Source organism: Anabrus simplex, chromosome 1 (assembly GCF_040414725.1).
Source record: "Anabrus simplex isolate iqAnaSimp1 chromosome 1, ASM4041472v1, whole genome shotgun sequence".
NCBI classification, from domain to species: Eukaryota; Metazoa; Arthropoda; class Insecta; order Orthoptera; family Tettigoniidae; genus Anabrus; species Anabrus simplex.
Genome location: NC_090265.1, coordinates 1,299,855,216 through 1,299,868,614, shown reverse-complemented (window position 1 = coordinate 1,299,868,614; position 13,399 = coordinate 1,299,855,216). Strand labels below are relative to the sequence as shown.

General features: G+C 37.6%; 1 protein-coding gene across 2 annotated transcripts in view; it reads right to left on the bottom strand.

Annotated features, from left to right (window-relative positions):
* The window catches only part of gro (groucho), a 628,688-nt gene that overhangs the window by 41,771 nt on the left and 573,518 nt on the right, over nucleotides 1–13,399 (bottom strand). For both annotated transcript variants that reach the window (XM_067137706.2, XM_067137707.2), the window contains exon 12: nucleotides 12,588–12,815. In XM_067137706.2, coding sequence (XP_066993807.2) covers nucleotides 12,588–12,815 — 228 coding nt within the window. The remainder of the gene's footprint in view (nucleotides 1–12,587; nucleotides 12,816–13,399) is intronic.

Sequence of the window (13,399 nt, the reverse complement as noted above, 5' to 3'; positions counted from 1 at the left end):
AACTAAAGATATTACAGACCAGACAGTTAGTATATGGAATCTCCTTTAAAAATACAGAAACATTTATTTTTTTGTTTTTGGAAAATCTAATTAATGGGGGTTAAACAGGAGTGAGAAATTGGGGTGAATTTTTAGAAAGATTATGTCTACAGTATATCTCAGAAACGTAAAATGTTGCAGACGTAAAAATTGGTATTTGGAATCTCCTCTTAAAGTAAAGAAACAGGTATTCTCGGAAAATCCAATGAAGGTTGGGGGGGGGGGTGAAAAATTAAAAAATTTATTGAATTAATTGTATGAGGATACTTACATCTAATAAAAACTAAAGTTATTACAGACGTGAAAATTGGTATTTAGATCTTCTTTAAAAATAAAACGACGCGTGTTTTGGGGGGGAGGCGGAGAATCATTTTTGGGGGCGAGTGTGAAAAGGAGTTGAATTTGTTTCAAGGACACCTATCTCAAAAACTGAAGATAATCGGTATTTAGCAGTACCTTTACTATTAAGGAAACAAGTATTTTTTTGCCGGTGTGAAAGTAAGTGAAAAAAGTGAATTACTTTTATGGGAATACTTATATCTCAAAACTGAAGGTAACACACGTGAACATTGGTATTTGGAATCTCCTTTAAACATAAAGGAACACGTTTTCTTTTTTTGGGGGGGAGGTAAATCAACTTAACCGCGGTGGGGTGAAAGCGGAGGCGAGACCAATTGATTTTACTGTTCCTAATGTACTTATAAGGAGCCTCCGTGGCTCAGGCGGCAGCGCGCTGGCTTCTCACCGCTGGGTTTCGTGGTTCAAATCCCGGTCACTCCATGTGAGATTTGTGCTGGACAAAGCGGAGGCGGGACAGGTTTTTCTCCGGGTACTCCGGTTTTCCCCGTCATCATTCATTCCAGCAACACTCTCCAATATCATTTCATTTCATTTGTCATTCATTTAATCATTGCACCAGTGGAGTGTGACAGGCTTCGGCAGGGCTTATTTATTCCATTCCTGACCCAGTTGAATGACTGGAAACAGGCTGTGGATTTTCAATGTACTTATTCTGATCATAAACCGATCATTTTTAATCTCTCCTGGGTTCATTTTCAAGAGCCATCTTTTCCTTTGGAGAACCTTCTTAGATTACAGTAAATTCTTCTGGCATATAAACAAAAATTTAAACATATTTGAAATAAACAATAGATATATGATTGACCGTGCAATTGTTCGCTTCTGTAACAAGGTCAATAATGCACGGAAGTATGTCATTCGTATCGCCAGAAGTCCTGCGCCTTGCCTAAGGGCGACAATGGTGCTGGTCATACTGTCATCAATGACAACGGCAGCAGATGTAATTTACCGCCAAGTAGAGATTCAGTACCGCCAAGGCACCCAAGACGACACCACACCGGATCTCCTCAAGGATTTGATCCACAATAAAAATGCTTATAGGAAAAGATGTCAAAGTTTTAGGGACCCAACTGACTGGGTGGAATACCTGGACCTATCCCAGGAAGTACGAAATCGATTGCTGGAGAAAAGATTGAAAAATGGGAGGAACGTTGCCGTAATCTCTCAGAAAACGAGTCAGATCGCGAATTTTGGCGGAATCTCTCAGAAAACGAGTCAGATCGCGAATATCGGTGGGTTATATATAAAACGATTAGCATTCAATTATAAATTTCAGTATAATACCGTAGCGAAGCACGGGTATCTTGCTAGTAATATATATGAGTAAGGAACAGAAATCAGACATTAAGGCTTTTATGAATGATGTTATACTGTATAGAGTAATAAATAAGATACAAGATAGTGAGCAACTGCATAATGTTATGAAATGAACAGGCAATGGTATGATGATAAATGTGGTTGAAAGACAGGTCGTGAGTTTCATTCCTCTCAGTTTTAAATATTGTGTTGATGGAGTAATAGTATATCATGGGGAACAATGTTAAGTACCTAGGTGTTAACATAAGGAAAGATCTGCATTGGGGTAATCACATAAACGGGATTGTAAATAAAGGGTACAGATCTCTGCACATGGTTATGAGAGCATTTAGGGGTTGTAGTAAGGATGTCAAGGAGAACACATATAAATCTCTGGTAAGACCCCAAATAGAGAACATTCCAGTGTATGGGACCCTCACCAGGAATACACGATTTGAGAACTGGAAAAAAACAAAAACAAAGAAAAGCAGCTCGATTTGCTCTGGGCGATTTCCGACGAAAGAGTAGCATTACAAATATGTTGCAAAATTTGAGCTGGGAAGACTTGGGAGAAAGGAGATCAGCTGCTCAACTAAGTGGCACGTTCCAAGGTGCAGTGGAGGGATGGCGTGGAATGACATTTAATTTTGAGTGGTGTTTTTAAAAGTAGGAAAGATCACAATATGAAGATAAAGTTGAAATTCAAGAGGACAAATTGGAGCAAATATTTGTTTATAGGAAGAAGAGTTACGGATGTGAATAATTTACTAAGGGAGACGTTCAATAAATTTCCAAATTCTTTGCAATTTTGTTAAGAAAAAAAGTAGGTAAACAAGAGATAGGGAATCTGTCACATGGGGGACTGCCCTAAATGCAGATCAATGGTGATTAATGGATTGATTGGACTGATTGATTGATTGATTGATTGATTGATTGATTGATTGATTGATTTTGTGGTGCACAATCTTAATGAGTATCAGATTCACTATCTCAATGAGCTAACTGTATTTCTTGGGTTTTTGATGGTTTGCCCTCCGAACATGCAGTAAAGAATTGTGATATAATGAAGAACCCTCGATTCAACTACTGTACATGCACATGTTGTTCATGTGTAACTGTAGCACTAATGCTCTTCGTCGTCACAATAGTGAATGTCAGACAAACACTATCAATTACTTTCATACTGCAGTGATATAAAATGCCGAACAGTGTTTCAAATATGGCTGATATTTCATGAAACAAGATTATGCCAGACAATCAAAAGGTACCTGCTATCAATAGTACTTCAGAGAAAGCTGCTCAGCCCATCACCCAGTATGTGGATGATACACATATGACTATGCTCGATTGTCCCCTTTTTGTAAAATGGATGATAAGTCCACGGATGGGAGCATTGTAGCAGTATGTAAAACATGTTCCCCAAATTATGTTGAAATCAAGGGATCTAACAATAGTGGCTCATTTTGAAAAGGGAGCATGAACATGATATACTGGAAGAGTACCACAGGTATATGAAAATGGAAAGATCATCCCACAAAGCAAAATCACCACCTGGACAAGTATCCTGAAAAGTAGTAAGTAATACATACTCTCAAGATGATTTTGATCATGCTGTGATAAAGTACTTCACACATTCTATGATATCTCTAAGATGTGTAAAGACATGTTTGATAAACTGGATGTTGAAAGCTGGGTTCTAAGAGTCATAAGCCACTGAACATACTGACACAACATATCAATTATGAACAACAATCCACATCAATCCACAAGTATATTTACACAACTATAAATATATGGTTAGGGTGCAAGCATATTTTCTTGAGTGTAACAGCTCACCGGTTCAAACCTTGAATTTCTTCAGGGTATCGCAGGCACTAGCATGCCAATGATTTAATGGCACCCACAGTAAAGACAAAATTTATACAAATTACTCATGCAAATTTACACGGGGTTTTGATTTGGATCACATTCAAGTTGTAACTGCAATCGCAGCTATGGAAGCAACTTCATAAAAGCTTCTAGAGTTTTCAGCATACAATCATCATCATCATCATCATCATCATCATCATCATTTCCCTGTATCCAGCTGTAGCCGGGTAGGGGCAAATATGGTTCCTCTCCACTTTCTTTGGTCTTTCCACCACTCCTCCTCCAACACTGTGTCCCAGTCCAGGTTTCTTTCTATAATGCTGCGTTGGATGGTATCCTTCCATCTCAATCGTGGTCGTCCACGGCCTCTCCTTCCTTAGATTTGTATTTCCATCACCTTTTTTGGCATTCTTTCGTCGCTCATTCGCTTTATGTGCCCATCTTAGTCGGCTCTTCTCTATTCTATCATTCATTTTTTCCACTCCAATTTCTTCCCGGATTTTCTCATTCCTTATTTTGTCTCTTCTACTCTTCTGTATCATACTCCTCAAGAATTTCATTTCGGCTGCCTGTATTCGACTCTCATCCTTCTTTGTCATTGTCCAAGTTTCTGCTCCGTAAATTGTTATGGGTACGTAATACATCTTGTACATAGTATCCTTTGCTTCCATTGGCACATCTTTGTCCCATAACATATTTCTTACACTATGATAGAAACAACTTCCAGCTTGAATCCTTTTACTAATCTCAGCATCCAGTCAAGCATTCTCCATTAATTCACTCCCCAGGTATTTAAACATTTCCACTACTTCCAGGGGCTTGTCTGCAAGTCTAATCTGACCTTTCCCTTCTTTCTCCCCTCTAGTCATAACAAGAGTTTTACTCTTTTCTACACTTATTTTCAATCCACATTCTTCAATCTTCCCATTCACCACATTCAACTGTTCTTGAACCTTCCTGTCGTCTTCTCCCCAAATCACAATATCATCTGCAAATAACATCATGTTCATTTCTCTTCCTCCATATGCTGCTTTTGCTGTTCTCACGATGTCATCCATTAGTACTGTAAACAGGATTGGTGATAGAACACTTCCCTGTCTCAGCCCACTAATTATTTTGAACCAACTTGTCCTGCCAACTTGTGTTTGCACGCAACTACAACATTCCTTATACAATGCCATGATCATTTTTATTAATCCCTGTCCAATTCCTTTTTGCACCAGACTGTCCCAAACTTTCGTCCTAGGGACACTGTCATATGCCTTTTCAATATCAATGAATGTCATCACCATATCATTCCCGTACTCCCAATGCTTTTCCATTAGTTGTCTCATAATGAAAATGGGTTCTATTGTTGACCTTCCACTTCTGAAACCAAACTGATTTTCCTGTATCTGCTTCTCAACCCTCAACCTTATTCTACTTTCCAGTATCCTTTCCATTATCTTAGCAACATGGGATATTAGAGTAATTCCCCTGTAGTTCTTCAAAACTTTCTTATCACCTTTCTTGAAAATTGGGAAGATTATTCCTTTTTGCCAATCCTCAGGGACCTCCTTATTCTCCCAGACATTCCTGAGAACCCGATATGTCCACTGCAGGCGTACAGCTCCAGCTGCCTTTATCATCTCCACTGAAATTTCATCTATTCCAGCAGTTTTTCCATTCTTCATCTTACTTACTGCCATTTCAATTTCATTCATTGTAATTTCTTTATCCATTTCTTTGTCAACTAATTGCCTTTCCTGGTCGTCCATTGAATGACTGTCATCCGTTCTTATGTTCAGCAGCTTCTGAAAATACTCTCTCCATCTATTTCTTATTTCTTCTGGCTTTGTTAAAATTATGCCACCTTCATCCTTCACAAATCTGGTGTTTACTTGATCTCTCTTTTTGTTTCTTAAGATACCATACAGTAATTTCTTGCTGCCCTGCGTATCATCTCTTAATGTCTGTGTGAATAAGGCCCAGCTTTTCCTCTTTTCTTCCTCCACTACTTTCTTGGCCAAATTCTTTGCCTCCACATATTTTCTTCTACTTTCTTCAGTCTTAGATGTTTTCCATGCTTTCCATGCCATTTTCTTTTCCTTCACTTTAATCTTTACCCTATCATTCCACCAGTGTGTTTCTTTGTCTTTCACATTTCCTGATGTTCTACCACACACCTTTTCTGCACATCCAACCAGTGCTTCCTTAAATCTTTTCCATTCCTGTTCAACATTCCCCACCTCTGTCCTGGGTACCAAGGGTATTATTTCCCTTTGAAATTCTTCTTGTATGCTTTTCTCCTTCAACTTCCATACTTTAATTCTTTTCTCTCTTCTTAATTGGGGTTTTTCAATCTTTCCAACTTTCCATTTTCCTATCACAACTCTATGATCTCCACCAAAGGCTTCTTCAGGCATGGCTGTTACATCTACAAGGTTCTTCCGGTGTTCTTTCTCTATGATTATATAATCAATCATGGTCTTTGTTCGTCTGTCTCCCCAGCCATACCTTGTAATCTTCTGACTGTTCTTCTTCCTAAACCAGGTGTTTCCAACAATCATTTGATTCCTCATGCAAAAATCCACCAACAACTCGCCTTCTGGATTTACATTTCCATATCCAAAGGGTCCTACAACATCTTCCTTTCCTTGTCTTTCCATTCCAACTTGTGCATTTAGATCTCCCATCAATAGTACTTCCTTATCTTCTATCTGTCTCTCCACTTCCTCTAAGAAGTCCTCTAGATGTTCATCTATGCAACCAGTTTGTGGGGCATACAACTGAAATAGATCTTTCACGCCATTTTCAAACTGGAGTCTCATCATCATCATCATCATCATCATCCTATCACAATGTGAATGCATTAATAATGAGGAATATATTTTGAGCTTTACTGACAGTGACACAGATGGTTCTGAACGTGGAGAATGGGGCCAAGATCCTGCACTCAGCAATGTTGAAGAGCTTTCCATGGTAGATCGTCATGCATAACATTTTTGTTTATCTGTGCACTTCAGACAAGCCTCACATACTCTCAGCCGGTGTGTAATTGTTGATACCAAATACATATTAGCTGTCCCAGGCATGGAACTTTCAGCTATCAATCAGCAGGTCTTAAAAAGGTATAATAATTTATGGAAAGCTGGAAATCATCTGAAACCAGTCAAGATAATAAAAGAACACATTAGGTCACGTCCCACTTCGATTGCTTGATTTTGAGTACCTCCAAGGATATGTACATTGCATTCCACTTTTTGTGCTTCAGATATCCTATAAGGGAAAAAATCCAATGTACTTTGGCACTCTCTGTATTTTATTTTGGTGAATTTTGCGAACATTTAATTAATTTTTTGCTGGTGTTTATGCCTATGTTAGGCATGTTATGGGTTTATTATTTTTCATGGTTGCTCAGTCGCCTTCTGAAATTTGAGTAGTTCCGATTTCTTCCTATGGGATTTTCTTTATTTTCTTTAATTATGTGGTTCCTCGTTCCTGTTTTTAAAGTTTTTGATATATTTTTCTTAATGTTTCAATGTTCTACTCGAATATTTTGATGGTTTCATTAAAAATGGTATCCCAGAAATGAAATCTCAAAGGAAAAAAGGAATTATTACTGCACAACATAAAGTTGTATTTATCCTAACTGCAGTTCGTAATCAAAAATGTAATGGTTAAGAGGTAGTAATGATGATCACTGTGAACAGTTATTAACGTTATTTTCTTCTTCTTCTCCTCCTCCTCCTCCTTCTTCTTCTTTTATGACCACATAGGATCACTTTAGTCAGTTCGTCATTCAGGTCTCTTTGAAGGGATTGTTTGGGCTTTGTGGTCCTCCCAGTGCTTCTTCAGACGCTCCGATCTTCGTACCCTTTCCTCAGTTGAAAATATGCGTTTTGTTGGTTTGTTTGGTGTAAGGGTAAAGCGGTGGTTTGCATTCTTGCATTCTAAAAATTCAAGATTTTATTCATATAGTTTCCTTGTGTACAAATTCTTCATATATGCAAGGTTTATTTATTTCCCATCACCTTTCTCAAGATTCTTAATTCCTTTTATATAGTCATGGTGCACTATTTTCAAAGATTCAAGATATAGTTAACAATACCTGAAGGAAAGAAAATATTTATTTAAGAAAAAGAGTTTTCAAACAGAATTTTCTAACATTATGTAGAAGTTTTCATTTTAAATCTTTCAAGATGCTATTTACAGTAGAACCTTGATAATTCAAAATCCCACCTAATTCGAAGAAGCACTCGTTCCCGGAAACATGAGGTACAATTTTGCATGATATTTCAATTGTTTAATTCAAAATACGGATAATTCGTCATTCAAAGAACAATGTCAGTCCCACTACCAAAATTCAGACTTTTAATTCAAAACTGCCTTTACTTATTTTTTTTAGATAGTATTTTTACAAAGCAACTTAAATTCAAAAAATTATACACGTCATGATAGAATGCGTCTTCCAGAGTGTGCAGGGTAGCTTTCTGCATTTTCGCTCACTTCGTGTGTCTACAGTGTGCTTCATATTCACTAGGTTCGAGTGAAATCCTAATTCTTTTGTATTGAGCATTTTAAGGAACGCCAAAATATCACGCAGCAAGCAGTGTGCAGAGAAGAGAATCTGCGAACACTGGCGATGCTGACAGTTGGGGAAAAAGCGTGGCTCATATAATCAATTCATACGCACCAAAAGATATTGTCAATGCTGATGAAACTGCATTGTCTCTTTTAATGCTGAGCAAAAACACACTTATGGTTTTAAAGGAGAGAAGTGCCAGCCGGGAAATCATACAAGGGTTGGGGGTCATTGTGCTGTGTTGCAATGCACACGGAAGCGAGAGAATTTATCCCCTCATCATAGGAAAGTTTGATAAGCCACAATGTTTTAAGAGCGCTGGGCACTTTCCGTGCAAGTACACAGCATCTAAAAAATGTAAACAGTACAATAATCCAAAAATAAAGCATTTTCACAGGGGAGCCACCATAATTTGTCCCCGTCTTTGAATCGTGGGTTTTTTTCTTTTGTTGCGTGAGGTTATGTTTGCCATTGATTTATCCAAGTGCATTATTTGAATAATGTAAATGTACCTTGTTGGAAACATTTTGAAAATAGGATTTTCCATGGCATTTGAAAGGTTTAAACTGTGAATCAAGATGGTTACATGCATTAATGGGTGGTAGAATACTTTGAGACGTGGCAAGGGTTGGCATTTCTGAATTACAAAAGAAGTGCCATGGTGGGAAATCATACAAAGATAGAGTCACTGTATTGTGTTGTAATGCAGGCGGGAAGCGAGAGACTTTCTCCCCTCGTCATAGGAAAGTTCAGTAAGCAATGATGTTTTAAGGGCATTGGGTAATTTCCGTTCAAGTACAGGGCATATAAAATGCATACAGTACAGTAATCCAATGAATAAAGCACTTGAGACGAGAGCCAGCATAGATTTCTTTTCATCTTTGAATCAAGATTTGTTTTCCTTTCGTTGTGTGAGGTTATGTTAGTCAGTGAGTTATCCGAGTGCATTATTTGAATACTGTAAATGCACCTTGTTGGATACATTTTGAAAATAGCTTTTCCATGACATTCAAAAGGTTTAAACCGTGAATCAAGGTTAATTGCATGCAGTAATGGGTCTTAGAATATTTTGTGTCATGGCAAGGGTTGGCATTTCTGAATTACGAGTTGACTGTTAATTCGAAATAAGGTAATTCAAAGTCCAATTTTTCCATCCCAATGACTTCAAATTAACGAGGTTTTACTGTATTTAATTTCTGATTTCAATTTATTATTATCTTTTAAAATTTTAATTAAATTTTGCTTGATTTCAAACTATGAAAGGTGTTCTATGTATTTTCAGGTAAAATGTTCTAATCCTTGTTATTGTTTCATGATCCACCCTCTGTCGATCCTTATGATGCTGGTTCTGCCCAGATCCCCATGCTTCCTAGTCTCGTGTGTTTATGCACCGTGACTTTTGTGTGCTTGCGTACTTGGTCTGTCACAGAATTTCATGTGGTGGTAGTAATGATGGACACTGTATTGCTTGCGGGCTGTTGCCGTGTTTTATCAGTTGGTAGCAGTGTTCTATTGTAGGTATTGCCACAACGCATGGTCAGAGCAACAAATCCTCTCGGCCATTATTCTTGTATTTGCACAATGGGGCTTCAATAGCACTGTCAGATAGCTCGATAGCTCCAAAGTTGTTCTCACATAGGCTGAATGGACCTCAAACCAGCACTCAAATATATATAAAAATCCCCATCTGGTTGGAAGTTAAACCTGGAGCCTCCCTTGTCTTCTTTTGGCTGATATCTTCATTTTTCGAAGTATCGGATCCCTTCCATTTTTCTTTCCTTCCCACCCTCCATCCCCCAGGGGCTCTGAACTTCGGAACGTAGGTTGACGACCACGGGGGCCCTTAGCTGAGTCCTGGCATTGCTTCCACTTACTTGTGCCAGGCTCCTCACTTTCATCTATCCTGTCCGACCTCCCTTGGTCAATTCTTGTTCTTTTCCGACCCCGATGCTATTAGGTTTGCGAGGGCTAGGGAGTCTTTCATTTTCACGCCCTTCGTGGCCCTTGTCTTCCTTTAACCGATATCTTCATTTTTCGAAGTGTCGGTTCTTTTTCTTTTTTCTTCGAATTAGTATTATATTAAGGATTGTTGCCCAATTGTATTTCCTCTAATAACAATAACCACCACCACCACCATCACCACCCTCTAATTAACGTCCCCCCCTTTCTCTATTTATCATTTCTTTATCAATTACTACGGCAAGTTGTTTCGAGTTGAACCTCGTATTTCTTTCATTATTTCTTCCTATTTTTTTAAATATATTTTTTATTTGGCTTTATTCTTTTTTAACGTTTTAAATTATTTTAAAAAACCTATATATCCACTTTGAAATTTGACGAAATTAAATCCTACACTGTTTTCCTAGGACTTCATTCACGTCACCTTTTGCTCTTCAGCCGGAGAAACAAATGCCTACAAGACCTGCCTAGCAACGACTTTACATAAGTGAATATTTGACCTGCTTATGAACTTCAGCTATATTTGTTTTCGGCGCAAGATAGTGATGTTCTGTTTACTCTCTTGACTGTGATTATTGTGTTTTGAACATTTACTGAATTGCTACGTTATGATACAATGTTAATTTTTTGCCTGTATTCAATGTGCTAGATGTTTTAAGATCTTCGCTAATTGGCTGATGATGACACTTAAAATGTGTTGAAACCGGTCCCATTAAACAGGTTGTAACTACTTTTTACCATCTTATTACGGAGTATTGAAAGGTGGATCCTAACCTATAATATTGTACATCACAGACAGAGAGACCAGCATACTACACCCATAAGAGGGTTATAAATACTGAGGAAAGATGCTTGGAATAACTGTATGCCAGCGTTCATGTAATTTGTACAGCGGAAGTTGAGTTTAGAAACTCAGATTTATATTTTAAGCTCCCCATTTCCTATCTTACCATTTTCCCAGCAACCCTTACTTAAAAATTGCTTCCGAAACAGCAGTCTGTTGAATCCAGTGTCTTTGAAAATCAAATTAAAAATGAAAAAGTCCTGAATTTGCTAGTATGACTTCCACTCATGATATAAAAATATTAATCCATAATTATTAATTCACTCACTTCATTAAGGCTTCTTTCAAGTGGTGAAGTTACGGTGCCTGGCCCTCTCTTACACTTAATCACAACTGTTATCTACAGATATATTTAACTTATAATCTAACAGAGTTGCATTATACTATCACTCTCGCAGGCAAAAAATAATTTAAATAGTATTCTGTACATTAACCAATATGAATATCAAGTAATATTGTTCAAATACAAACACACACAATAATTACAAAACTATCAACTTGGTCTACATGTACAAGAAAAGCATTCGCAATCCTTCGTCATTCACATGCTGAACTGTATAGTGCACACGTCAGTCTGGAGCTTTCAACAGGTAATTTCAGCAAAATCTTTTGAATTTAGCATTTCTGACACTGACTGGTAAGAAATTTCAAAGTCCAGAAGCAGTCACAGTAGCAAGGGTAGTGCCAGTGCAAGTGCTACAGTTATGAAAGGAGGAAAGTGTAATTTAGAGAAAATATACTGAAACAAGTTGTATTATTACACAAACTCCTGTGTAGCAAGTATGTGGTATTTACATATTTTATCAGGTTTTATCAAGTGATGATGTTCTTGATAGTTCAAGTTAAAAATGAATACACAACAGTTCAAATCTAAATGCAGTTTCATCATTTGTTCCTTACTTGCATCAACAAGGATTATTTATTAAAGAAACTACTTAAAATAGTTTATGTAGGGTCTACCTTGTCAATATACTTTTAATGATTGAAAATTATTCCTTTTCATGTATGACAGATTAAATAATTTTCAATCATTAAAAGTGATTGATAAGGTGGACCCAACACAAAATATTTTAAATAGTTTCTTTAATAGATTTAGACAAGTCAATACAGGATCAAATAAAATACCTATTATGGTTAAGTTCATCAACAAGGATTATGTCACAGTAGTTGAGGATAGAAGGATTAAAGTCTGGACTATCTTTGGTGGCAAGACATCTGTTTCTTTTCAGTAGATGAAGCTAAGCAAAATCCCTCTGACTTACATTTTTAGTATATTCCATCCAGTTTAGAGTTTCAATCATAGTCGAGCCAAGGTTTCTCACTGTTGTACTTAAAGGGATGATTTTATCGCTTATTAGGAGAGGTAGAATAAGTGTGCTGTCAACTGCACATAGGAGCTTCTGAGAGGCGTGTTTGATTGTACATATTTGCTTTGTTCTTTCAAGTCAGCATTTATGTTTTGTATTGTATCTGATAATTCAATTCTTTTGCTGTGGCTGTATATTTGAAGGTCATCTGCATATAAGTGGAATGAAAGTTATTTTCTTGTTTCACACTGTAATGGGTTAATTAACTACAAAATGTACAGATCATATAAAATTAGTGTGACAGAGTACATTATGCACAAGTTTAGTACGATGTGGTAAAAATTAGTACCATTGGTGGCCTGGAATACGGGGAAGGTGCAACGCTGTTATATGGGCTAGTGTCACTGCTTCGGGAGCCCCCAACTCCCCCAGGCACTAGGGAGAAGGGGGGATATGCACCCGGGGGAAGAACCACTCCGGGCACGGCAGATTTCACTCCACTTGAGCCAGGCAGCGTGGGTCCTCCGGAACCCGTGGGCGTCGTGGCTTTGGACACCGGAGTGGAGGGTTTGTCGGCCTGACAACAGAACAAGGTTCTTATATTATAAAGGTTCTTATTTAATCAATAATAAGTAAATAAAATAAGCAAAAAGAAAACTAATTTAAACCTATATTTAACTGAACAATATGTGATATTCTAATATTATCACCGATATATACAAAAATAAATCCGAAGTTATGTAGCTGGGAAGGAAGATCTGAATACACACAATGATATCTTAAGTCATATATTAGGAATATCGAAAGGAATACATAACAGGATAAACAAAACACAAGGACAGGCCAGTGTGGGAAGAGGGAAAAATAAAAATAAAACACAAAAGGACAAAGACATCTTTCACACACTGCTCTCTCTCTCTTGAAAGTGACTGGCTCTCTCCTCACTAATCCCTATTCTTCCACATCTGCCTCCTCCCAGCCCCTGACAAGCTTGTTTCCGCTTCCCAGCTTTATCAGAAGGGCAGGCTTCAACACTCAATGCGTGGTCATCATGACAGATCTTCAGTCCTGATGTAGGAAGTGTAGGATAGATAAACACAGGAAAGAGGAAAGAAATGAAATAAAGATGAAAACAAGTAGTAAAAGACTAGGAACACAGGG